Source organism: Echiichthys vipera (assembly GCF_963691815.1).
Source record: "Echiichthys vipera genome assembly, chromosome: 18".
NCBI lineage: Eukaryota > Metazoa > Chordata > Actinopteri > Perciformes > Trachinidae > Echiichthys > Echiichthys vipera.
In genome coordinates this window covers 11,643,208-11,655,958 of record NC_139843.1, presented here as the reverse complement: position 1 = coordinate 11,655,958, position 12,751 = coordinate 11,643,208, and the positions used below count along the sequence as shown (strand labels likewise).

The following is a 12,751-nucleotide window of genomic DNA, read 5'->3' as shown; positions in this document are numbered from 1 at the left end:
CTGTTTTTTTGGGCTTGTGAAATGTGTCGAATGTGCTCCTTCGTTTCTAAAGTTGCCCTTACTACAGCCATTGTACAGTGGCGGTAAGTCTCAACCTGTACTAATTCGTGCCAAAGAAATTAGCTCTATATCGTAAATATTTATTATGAAAAACTATTGTAGAACTATCCTTACGATATTAACATATCTACAGCAGCTCACACTGAAATGTAACGTTCATTATTTTCGCTAACGGCGGCATGTTCAGACACCAATCCTTGTGTAACGTACTAACGAGGGCTTTGAGGAGGTCGTTGGGTAACCATAGGGACGCTTTTTTGTGCTCCAAGTCGGTGGGTAACCATAGGGACGCTTTCTTTCGCTCCAAATGTCACAGAAGGACGACTCTGAAGATGATATTTGGGAGTATAAACCTCTTGAGAAGAAAAAGAAAAGACAAGAATCAACGTCGGCAGCTGCGACTGTGACTAAAAGAAGATGCACTCTCAGGAAAACCCCCAAAAGGGACTCTTCTTTCTCAGTCAAGTTACCTGAAAGGAAGGTCAAGAATGCTGGAAGTGGAGATTGTAGTACTGCTGTTGTTAACAGACACAACAGCAGTTTAGAGGCACATGATACACCCTCAAAAAAGTCATCTCCCCCTGACACCGTGCAAACAGACAATGCTGCTGAGGGACCATCCTCTGGAGACTTTTGCCCTATGTGCCAGATGCCCTTTTCCATTTTGGTGGTACAGACTCAGAGATGGCATGTTGCTGAATGTCTTGACATCAGCAGGGACACATGTGAAGGTACAGACATCCATACTTCTTAATATACTTTATCTAAAGATGGACTTATACACTTAATGTGTAATATTATAAATGTATTTTATTATGAGAAATTACTTATACTATAATTCTTTTGTTAACTGGGTTCTTATGGAACAAATGAAACATGAGTTTGGCAGAATATCCTGCTTTCTTCTAGGCTATACTTACTTTCACATACAGCTTACATGCTGTATTTTATGGGAAAGGAGAAATGACTTGGGTACTTCAGCTTATAACATAAATGAACACATTTTAACTCAACATTCACAAACCAGCTGTAATAGAAAAAGTACAAACACATAATGCTCCAACAAGGACATTTTAGGGAGTGGAGGAGTCTCATGTGTTGCATCTAATAACGTCCCTTTAGCTGTTCTAAAATCACCGTAAACCAAGGCTTCCGTGGGTTATTGTTTTAAAGGAGTGGTCAAGATAGTGAGCACTGTACTTTCATAAAGATAAGAGAGAGATAAAGACAATATTTAAAATCACTGTAGCAGAAAAAATCATCCAAGTCATGGGAGGTGGAAACAGTTAATGTATGGGATGGCCAGGCAGGGGGAAGTATGGTGGGTGGTGTAGCCACCTGGGCCACTACGGTAACCATGAAGGCCAGCATTGATCCACCCGGAAAACATAGTGGCTAATGCTGCTCTGGTAAAGCTAGATAGACCAATCATCCTTTTAGAGGAACAAAGATGGTTATAGAAACATTCACAACATACTGCAAATTTAGCTGGAAAAAAAGTTCATGAATAACCTATGCTCCCCAAAGAGTAAATGGGTTAAATTATCCTGAACGATGAACGGCTAATATCAGATATTTGTTTGCCTTTCAGGCACATCTATGTTCTCAACCTCCAAGTCAGATACATTGGCAGGGAAATCTCAGTTTCCTGGTCATGATTACTTGGATGTTGAGAACAAACCGCTTCAACAGATTTTGTATGTAGGCGCTTTTTAGTTATTATTTTGTACCCTGATGATAAGCCTAATTACTACATGTTTTATCTGTTCACACAGAATGTCCAGATGGCCTCCAGTGCTTCTCCACCATTCCAAACCATTACAAAAATTTCAACCACACCTTCCTGGCCCATAGTCGAGCAAACCATGACACATCCCTCCCTAGTCTGTCTCAGCAGGCGGAGACCAGCAGGGAGACCAGCAGTTGTCTCCCAGGACTGAAAAACAATGAAGTAGATGGCTGTATTTTAGAGACTTCACAGGATGATGCTCTCAGTCTTTCTGCTTTATCCAATAGAAGTGCCTCCCCTCACAGTAATCAAACGCCATCTAAACTTAAAAATGGACTTCTGTTACTTTGCTCACCTGGCCCAGAGGATTTAAAAAAAAAGAAAGGCTGGTCATCCACTCCTAAAAGCCAAAAGTTTATCAGTGCTTCCCAAGAGAGTACAACAAAGCTCTCATCCACTCCAGTCAAGGCAGAGAGTGGAAGACAAGCTTCTGAAGGTTTACCCAAAAGTGAACCTTCCCCTGACAACGATGATGCAATATCCTATTCTCCTCTTTCTGAGTTTCCTGCAGAGACTGAAGTAAATAGTATTGAATGTCGAAAATCCCTTTTTAATAATGATGCATTTGAACATGCAGATGAAAACTCTATGGTGTTGTTCAACAATAGTTTCTCAAGTGAAGATGAGCTCCTGGCTGAATTTATAGATGATTTGGAAACCAATAATCTGCAGGTAAAGGAGCATGCTTCCTTAAGCACCCAGCTGGAGTCAATGATCTCATTGCAGCCCACTAATCAGCTAGCTGCCTCTACAGTTGCTGAAGACAGAGCTGATTCCACGGGAGAAAGAAAAGAACAAGGTAAATCTTCCAGTGCCATCAGTCAATGTATGAGCACCATTCATTCTCCTCAAAGTATTGTTTTAGAGCGCCTGAGGGAAACTGTACTAGGCTCAGATAGCCTGTCTTTGAAAAACTTGAATGAAAGCCGTACTCAAGGGCCTTCTTCCCAAACCTCCATAGTCCAAAGAGCTCAAACCATGCCACCACAGAAGGGCCAGATCAAGGCAGGTCAGGCCTCTTGTCTGAAGCAGACGGACATTGGGGTGTTTTTTGGCCTCACACCCCTCAAGGAGAAAGAGAAAACAGAGAGCAGACCAAATGAACTGAAAACCACCTCTGTTCCAACACTTGGTGAAAACTCAGGACAGAGACGTCAAAGGAGAGACAGGCAAAGAAAAAGTAAGGCTGACACAACCCCGGATACCTCACAGGGCACAGTGAGTGCAACCACTAGTGGTTTGGTGAATGCTCAGGGTGAAGCAGGGAAAGGTAGGGCCAGAGGATGGAGGGGAAGTAGGTGGAGCAGAAGGAACGCTGATGGAGATGTAGAGTTACCACGTTGTCCCTTCTACAAGAAGATTCCAGGTCAGTGAGTGATCACATATCATATATTGCTGAATATATTTGAAGGGTAATTAATTTCTAAACTAAGATGTGTGTATAAATGTTATTGTTCTCAGGCACAAAGTTTGTCGTAGATGCCTTTCAGTATGGAGAGATCCAGGGCATCACTGCCTACTTCCTAACACATTTCCACTCAGACCACTACGGAGGGTTGACCAAAAAATCCACATTACCAATATACTGTAACAGAGTAAGTCAAGCTTTGCCCACTTTTAAATATGAACGTCTGACTTCCAGTATTATTTGCTTTCTGTTGGTTAGTGCTCATGCTATGAATTTTATCTGGTGGCTAATTGCCTGATGTTGTGTTTACAGGTCTGGTTACACATCAGCCATTATGTTAATCCGCTGTGTTTTGAAATAGTCTATTAGCTTTATTTTAATCAGTCATATATAGGTTAACACAGAGTCAACGGTAAGAGGGAACGAGTCAGTTCAGCAATAAAAGCACTAGTTGCTGCAATTAGAACACGTATATAAAAGACAAAGTAAGAATGAGATAAAATGAGAATGAAATGTAAAGTAGAATGGGATGACAAATAATTTTATTTATCCCTACACACATACATGAAAATGAGTATTGGTGTAAAAGTAACAAGTTTATTCAACATTATTGTACAAGTAACAAGACAAAGGAATCAGACGGGATATGAGAAAACGTACTTTTACTATGGGTTTTTTTTTTTATGTCTTGATCTGCATGAGACTTTATTTTTACCCCAGATTTAATTTGAGTCCGCTCCTGAAACTGCATCCCTCACAAACACAATGTTGGTATAAATCACACAGGGAAAGAAAGGAACAGTGTTCCAGTTCATATGTCTAAAGTTTTGTGTTGTAATTAAAAGGCCTGAAAAGCCCCGTTAGCACTTGAATACTATGGAAGAGATGTATTCTTTGAAGGTGCCTCAAACCTTTTTTTTTTTCTTTAAAAATCCTATTTATTTCCATCTCATTAAAAAGCTTCCTCCCTGACCGAGTAAAGGCCTGACCCATTTGTTATCTCACTGCACTGCATTGACTCAGTAATGGAAAATGAGCTTCCAGTTGGCTGCTGTGAATACCAATTTACCAATGGCTCTGACTGTATTGGAGTTGATTTGAATTTGAAGACCTTTTGTGAGTTGTTGTTTTTTTTTTGACCCAGTTTTGGATAAAAACACATCGTATACAAGAAATTTTAATTTTTCTGGGTCTCAGCTGGTATTTCTGTTTATAACATTAGCACTTTGTCGCCATGCAAATATTGCGTCCCATTATGGCTTGGGGAATTAAGCAATCAGCTGAATTAATTGAGCTATATATGTAAATATTTTTTAAATTTCATTCAGGTTCAAACTAGACATAATTTGTTTACAGCATGTTACTTTTATTTATTTTACTGGGATATCTAAGAGCATACCTCTGAAACTAAAAATAGCCTAATATATTGTGTATCCAGAATAAAATGTATTGGTGGATACATTCGCCTGTCAAATGGGTCATGAGCTATCACAGTGTATGCTATCTTGGGATTACAACTAAAAACAGACTTTCAATGATTTATTAGGAATCCGGTGGGGTTTTTGTTTATTTGGTAGGTCACAGGAACTCAAATTGGGATGCTAGGTGGGTCATAGCTCAGAAAAGTCCAACTTAGCATTTAGGCTATTCCAGCTTTAATAACTGCTGTATGTTGACTGACAGCTGCTTCTCCTGGTCAGATTACAGGGAACCTGGTGAAGAGCAAACTGAGGGTGGCAGAGCAGCACGTCCACATCCTCCCCATGAACACCCAGGTCACTGTGGAGGGAGTCAAGGTCATTCTTCTGGATGCCAACCAGTGAGTTATCAACCTGACGTCAGTATCAGCCAGTTGAATGTCTGCTTAGGGCTGTCTGAATGTGAAATTATTGTCAAACTATTGTTTCACTGAGAAATACTAATAGTCGCCCTAGTTCAGTGTGATGGGGCGTTTTCCTTAATCAGCTGTTTTGAAAGGTTATTCCATTTTGAATTCAAATCCACAGTAATTATAATAGAGCTGTGAAGGCCAGTCACTACCTACCTGCATTATTGACCACACTTTCCTTCAGTCAAAGCTTCAAAGTAAATCCTGCTTATCTTTGATTATCACACAATGAGTGCGCTTTTCATATGCTCACCTCCTGCCTGCTGTTCTTTCAGTTGTCCAGGAGCTGCCATGCTGCTGTTCTTCCTGCCCGATGGACAGACCGTCCTTCACACCGGAGACTTCAGAGCTGATCCTTCAATGGAGACCTACCCTGAGTTGCTCGGCTGCAGGGTGCAGACGCTCTACTTGGACACAACGTTAGTGTTTTCTCTCATATACCGTATATTGAATGCACCAGTGAGGTTAATATAAGGTAAAACATGTGCACTTTGTTCACTCAATTTTCTCAATCATCTCAAGCAAGGAACTCGGTATAATGTAGAAAAGAAACTCAGATTTTCAACATAAGCTCTTTTATCCCTATAGCTACTGCAGCCCTGAGTACACCTTCCCCCAACAGCAAGAGGTCATCAACTTTGCAGCCAACTCAGCCTTTGAGCTGGTGACACTCAAACCACGTACTCTTGTGGTGTGTGGATCCTACTCTGTGGGAAAAGAGAAAGTGTTTCTAGGTGAGTGTTTTTACCCACTTCATGGCCACAATTTTCTCATGACATGGCAGTCCATGCATAATTTCTATCAACAAATGTTGAGATAGAATAATTTTGTCACTTGCTTGTACTGCATCTCCTAAAATACAACCCTTTCTTCGTCAAAAATTTTAAAAATGCCTAACGTTAACATATTTTCCAAATGCCCTGCTTAAACAGTTTTGTAAATCATAAATACAATATTTTCCCAAATCAAGGAGGAGAATGTAATCTTAAGTGAAATTAAAACATAATTTGCAGCTAAAGCCGTCCTTTTGCTTGCTAAAAACCAAAGAAGTTGTTTTCTAAAATATTCCTTCGGGCACCCTTTTAGGTGATTATGACTGTGACTAATTATACAAAATGTACAAATGTAATTCAACATCCGTCTGGTAATTAGAGGTCGGTGATGAGTGAAATGTTTTTTGATGACTAATTATATTACTGAAAATGACATGGTGATTTATTCATTCCATTCTGGTAATAGTAAAATCCCTGTGAAACTGTTGCACACAAAGTAAATGTCTCCGACCCACATGGAATTTTTGCGGCATCTTTCCTAAACAAATAACTTAAAGAATATTTAACATTATTACACAACCATTTTTTTTAAATGAACACTGAGAAAATAAACCTAGTTAAATAGTTTTATGACACAATTTCTAAATCACCCCAAGCATTGTTTTCTGCATTATATGTTCTGTTAAAAAAAACTTTTATATCAGACAACTTGTACGCCGAAACCTAAAAGGTAGAAGAGTAAAAAAAAAATTCTGTAGCTTTCTATCACTCCCTGGCCTTTCCTCCCTTGGAAAGGTCATGTGAGATTACGTGTTGTATTGAATGGGAGCAGTGTGGAGAATAGTGGATTAGTCTGTTTTGAGCCCCCCTCATGTCCTCTATTGATGCATGAATAATGCTCTGTTCCACTTTGGTGTAGTGAAGTAATTGAAAAACACTGTTTTTCCCAACAGAAAGTGAACAACAGGCATTTGTTCTGTAATCACATTCGCTTCAACAAGCTCTGCATGAAATTGGAACAATAAAACTACAGCTGATTCAAACAACTGTACAATGGTTTGTTCACTGTTATTCCACAGGAGTGTTTGTGCTCTTAAACACTTACCAAGGTGAACACGATAAAACACAATATATCCTGATTGTGTTTTGATTGGGGTGGGGGTGGGGGATTCTTAACTAGAGATGCACGATACAGTTTTTTCCGATCCAATCCGCTACCCATACCTGGGCTGAGCGTATTGGCCAATACCTGATACCAATACTACTGTTGAATGAATGAACCGTATGCCTTGCCATGTGACTGAATTCATCGGATTTGAAATAAACAAATTGACACAGATATAAATCGACTTAATATTTTTTATCAACAAATATCAAAGTGTACATTAGCAGCAAAAAGAAAGAAATAACACTTCCATGTTAAGTACACTGCAAACAGATATTTTAAAATGTGGTATAGGGCGGCCGGTGCCACAGTGGTTAGAGCAGTTGCCCCATGTTAAGAGGATGAAGGTCCGACTCCGACCTGCGGCGGCCCTTTGCTGCACGTCTCTCCCTCGCTCGCTCACCCCATTTCCTGTCTGTCCTATCTAATAAAAGGCTTGAAAACTGCCACAAAAAAAAAATCTTTAAAAAACATGTAATATAAAACCCTAACCGTTGTTGCAAACATAGAATGGAAGGGACTAGATCACTGTAACTGTATTGTTGTGTATGATATTAAAAAATAAATTGTCAATATTTGAGCCAATATCCGATCCAGGTATCGGATCGGTGCATCTCTAGTCTTAACTGCAAGTACATTTTAGGTCTTAAAATGAAAAGACTGAATTACCTGCATTTCTGGTTCTTACACAGACCTTGTTCTGCTTCATTTATAGCGCTGGCAGAAGTCTTGGGGTCTAAAGTGTGTCTCTCCAGAGACAAATACAACACCATGTGCTGTCTGGAGTCGGAGCAAGTCAGACAACGTATAACCACCGACTGGAAGGCAGCCCAGGTCCATGTGCTGCCCATGATTCAGATCTCCTTCAAAGTAGGTGCAGCACTCTCCTTTTCCATTTACTGATCTGAAAAGAGTTATTCCAGTGGGACGTGTAAAAAAAGTGTGCAGGGGGTAATAAAGTACATCAGTGATTTGAGTTAAACAACTAGCAAATTTATCACATCAGACCAGTGTCCCCCAGGCAGTTTCTATATTTACTCACTGCATAGAGCTTCGTGTTTCCATTTGGATGCGTTTCGAAAATGTCATTTAATAATGCATAACTTAGTGAGATGTCAGGGGATAGAAATACGTAATATTTCTTTGCTAACCTTTTGTGTAAACATTTCTCTAGTTTAACCGAGGTCTGTGTCAACAGGGTTGTTTTTATTCTGCTTATGGTCGATTCATATGCAAGTATCAAGGACAGCAGTTGAAGTTATTAGGATATGCTAATTATGATGACCAAGCATATCTTCTTTCTTAAAGGACTATTTCAATTTGTCTGTACAACCACAAATACATCCCAGAGTTGGTAGAATTCAAGCATCAGTAGGCACAGAAAAGCTGATTTAGGGGAAATGTACGCAGTTTGCAAAGAAAAAGAGCTTCTACAACTCAGTGACTCACCTTGAAATAAATAGATACAGCTTTTATAAAAACATTAACATTAGTTAAATGTTAAGGATGATGCTTCCCAGCGTGAGCACAAAAGATGAACAAACGGTTCATTCATAATTTACATTTTGGAAGAGACCATTTAGTAACTGTTCTTCACTTTTCAGTTCATCAGCATGTGATAAATTCTCAGAGATCATGCTCACATACTGCTTTTCCTTCCTCACTTTTATGAACTGCATACTCGAGTAAAATTCCGTTCGAATATGAAATTATCTCTTTCATTTCTTCTCCTCATCTTCATCTTGTCTCCAGAAACTGCAGGATTACCTGGCCCGCTTCTCAGCACAGTATGATCAGCTGGTGGCCTTCAAGCCCACAGGCTGGACCTTCAGCCAGCAGGTGGAATCAGTGCAAGATATTCAGCCTCAGATCAATGGCAAAATCTCCATCTATGGTGCGCACTTTTTTTTCTAATATTTTAGCACAATTTTCAGAAGGAATAACAAATGTATCTTCATACACAGCATCAACAGACAACCATGAATACTCTGCTATAAGGCCTAAAAATAGGCTAATAATCACACGTGTTTTTCATTAGTAAATCCTTCTATTTGCAGTATAAATTAGTTAATTTACAATGATTACATCTTTTTCAGCAAAGTTGGAGGTATCTGATCTGTTAATGCCCTTACAGAATGCCCTCCCTTTCTTTTACTGACCATAAAACAGAGCTATATAATAGTAAATAATTGTAACTCTGCTGAGACCTAATCACAAGAGCAGCATTTTCCCCTGCCAAAAATCTGAATCACATTGTTGTGTAAAGCCTACAGCTCCCTCTTTTGGCAAAAAAAAAGAAGAAAGGGAGTGTGAAACTAAACAAATAACCAAGTCCAGTTGCTTTTGGCTGAAATTGCTTTGGGGATAACGATGACCTGGACAAATGAGAACATTCACAGGCTTAACTGAACAATAGATGGCTTTCGGGTTACTTAAGCAGGTTGACAGTCATGCCCAGCACTGCTGTACAGTTGTCTTGTATTAAAACCCAGTGCTCAAATTGCTCATGACTTGATTTGGCAGCACAGATTAAGTTTTACGTTTTTTTCTGACCTGTCCTCCGTTTCAAGTTCGGAATTGATCCATTAACAGCATAGACCATCTGGCCTGTAACCTACAATCACCAGCTCACACATAATTTCTTCCTCCTCACATGTTTGTCAGTCAGGCGGAAGCCAATTTGCACCCTCTCTTGCTGCCTTGATCCGTGTTGATCTCCTCCTCCTTGCTCTTCCCAGCCACATGCTGCTACTACTGTTTCTAATATTGTTCTCTGCATGACTGTATACTTGAGCATGATCACACTCAGCACCAGAGCACATTAAATCAGCGGTGGGGTGAAAGGAGGACAAACAAGTTGCAGCGGTTTTCTCAAGCAGTGCCAAGATGTCGTCTTATACTCTCCTCAAAACCAAATAAATGAGACGTCATCTTAAATGTGCCTATACGCTCAGATGGGAGAAGCCTGAGGGTCACTTTGTGGAGCATCTGGCCCCTCTTTTATGACTTTGCCTAACTGACTCCCCCGTACATTTAGGCATATGGCTCCATGATGAGTTTTAACCTCAAGACAAGTCACTGAGCGTGATGTTTCTTAATGGAGGAATTAAGAAGAAAAATATCAAAGCGAATGAGCCGATTGAAAGTGAGAAGGCCCTCTGGTTAAGGTTCTAAACCACTGCTTGCCTCTTTCCCTACAGGACCCGTCTCCTTAATGAATAGAAAATGGAGCTAATTACAATCTACACTTGAAATAACGCTGTGAGGGAAATGAAACGTGGGTTGTCTTTGGCCTTTAAGCCATTCTCAGTATGGCTGCGCTTTGAATTTTTTTTGTTTGTTTGTTTCAAATGAAGCCAACCATTCCGTTTTCTTCACAGGAATCCCATACAGCGAACACAGCAGCTTTCTGGAGTTGAAGCGTTTTGTTCAGTGGCTTCAGCCTCTCAAGATCATCCCTACAGTCAACAATGGCAGCTGGGATAGCAGGAAGGCGATGGAGAAGTGTTTCAGTGAGTGGCTCATGGAAACTAAAGCTAAACAGTAGCTTATATACAGGTAAACCTAGTTTGCTCTGCTGCCCGTTGGTAAGAACAGCAAAACCAATTATTTCAGTCTTAATACTTTATTAACATGGGGAACAAATATACTTGAACACAACTGTTTGCATTATTTTTTATTGAATTTAAACCTAAAAGGGAGGCTCGGATTGTTTAGCTCCTAACCGTAGCATTTCAATGCAGAGCGAAGGGGTTGTGATTAAGTAAATGGTTGAATGTAGTGCATTCACGTCTATAAAAAAAAAAATCTGCAATGGGCTTATATTAATAATGAAAATGATAACTCTGAAGGCTCTTTTGTGTAAACATAATCTGAGGTTGTGCACGTATCATGTCGACACCTGGTATATACAATGGCACTGAATTAATTGTTTACTGCCTGCCGTGGCCACTTCCGACGTTTGTGTCGACAATATAATGCAAGTGCTGCTTTGAAATTGTTCAATTTCTTAATTATCTGTATTTTGTGATATTAAATCTAAATTTTTATGCTGTAAATAAAATTTAAACATTCTTTTAACACTTAACTGTCATTTTGAATTTTTGTCAGTTTTGTTATGTATTTTGTACATTACACGTCATCAAGGACTGGGACTAATCTAACTAATGGCAGCCCTTATACTGATGTATCTGTGCTTTGTCTCCATCAATGCCTCTTCAGGAGTAAAAAGTGAACAGAAGCCTTTAGAGGCAAGTGAGGAAACATTTTTTTCTGGTAATCCATTTTCTATGTCTGATCTCATGGGTGAAAAACATTTCCGATCATTTGTTGTGGCGTTTTAGTTTTTTTTGTCATCTGTAAAAACAGGTGAAGACAAAAAATCATCAAAAGTCATAAACACAGTGTAGAAAACAATTCAGATCAGACTTAGAAAAAGGATTATACTGTCCCCTTCAGGGCTTCCGTCTTAAACAGGGCGATGTTGAGCTTTAAATAGTTTATCTGTGAGACTGCAGAGATGGAGCTCTCTGAATCTGTCTGTAAAAAGACCTTTCCACAGAGTCACTGCCCGATTTAACCTTTCATGTAGGTACATTTACCCCTGAGCTGTGTGTTCAATCTTAGGGGCTGAGTGAGAAAAATGTTTGTCACAAAACCTGAACATTGAAAAGGTTTGATGTCGTAATGTACATTCCCACAATATATCCCAGAGTCTGTAATCTGATGACTTAACATTTTAATTGACTATTTGATTTTCAAATGAACACGTGCATGAGGGCTTCTCGACATATTCATTAAAGCTAAATCTTCCTGTAAGTTTTTTTCCTTGGCACAGCGGCCGTATTAAAAACATTGCCCTGAAAGTTGCTGTTTTAAATCCATCTCTCTGCATTTCATTACACCTCTTGCCTCTCTTCCTATTTCAAATCACCCACTTTACCAGGTGGTTGATGTAATAACCACTGTATTACTATCTCTGCCCACAGTAAGCCATTTCTAACAATCATGGCATATCGTATTCTTCCCTTAGACATGAGTAATATGTATTACGTCGTGCCTAAGGAAATTGGATTGTCTGGTGCGCTTGTTGAAATGTCCTATTGGTGTCTCAATTTAGAAGATAATTACATCCACAAATAATGAGGAGTCTGTCATATGAACAACAAAAACAGTGAGAGTTGTTGAATAAAATCTTCAGTTTAATATCCTTTATATTCTTCAGAGGGTACATTTTATTTTTCAGTTCATTTACATTTTATGCATAATCATGTTATAAATAAAACACTGATTCAGTGACCCAGTACAGCCTGCATTTGCTGCACCCTCGCAAAGAATGCATTTATTTGTAATGGAGCGTATTTATAACAGGTCTACAGCACAGCTTGAGTATCACAGTTGAAGAATGGCCTTTAAGAAATAAATGTCCTGAATAATTTCTTTGTCAGAACTCATATCTGTTTAATAACTCCATTAAAACTTGAAACATTAATCTTGGAAAGGCTGATACAATGTCATGGGAATATTAACAACGTCAGATGATATTGTTATTTGATGTTGAAGAGTTTTGAGGCTCGCTTTGTCCTTGCCCACCATGGGGATAATTTAACATTTAAAATGTAAAACTCAGAATGCTTTGTAGCACTTCAACTGAACAGGCCTTGCAGAT

General features: G+C 39.3%; 1 protein-coding gene across 1 annotated transcript; it reads left to right on the top strand.

Moving 5' to 3' along the window:
* Window positions 1–367: 367 nt before the first annotated feature.
* On the top strand, window positions 368–11,036 carry dclre1a (DNA cross-link repair 1A (PSO2 homolog, S. cerevisiae); the record flags this gene model as incomplete). Its single annotated transcript, XM_083932365.1, has 9 exons — window positions 368–791; window positions 1,836–3,215; window positions 3,311–3,444; window positions 4,958–5,076; window positions 5,421–5,564; window positions 5,734–5,879; window positions 7,799–7,953; window positions 8,836–8,977; window positions 10,464–11,036. 9 exons carry the CDS (start codon window positions 368–370, stop codon window positions 10,628–10,630), a joined length of 2,811 nt encoding a protein of 936 aa, XP_083788491.1. The 3' UTR covers window positions 10,631–11,036.
* Window positions 11,037–12,751: the final 1,715 nt, after the last annotated feature.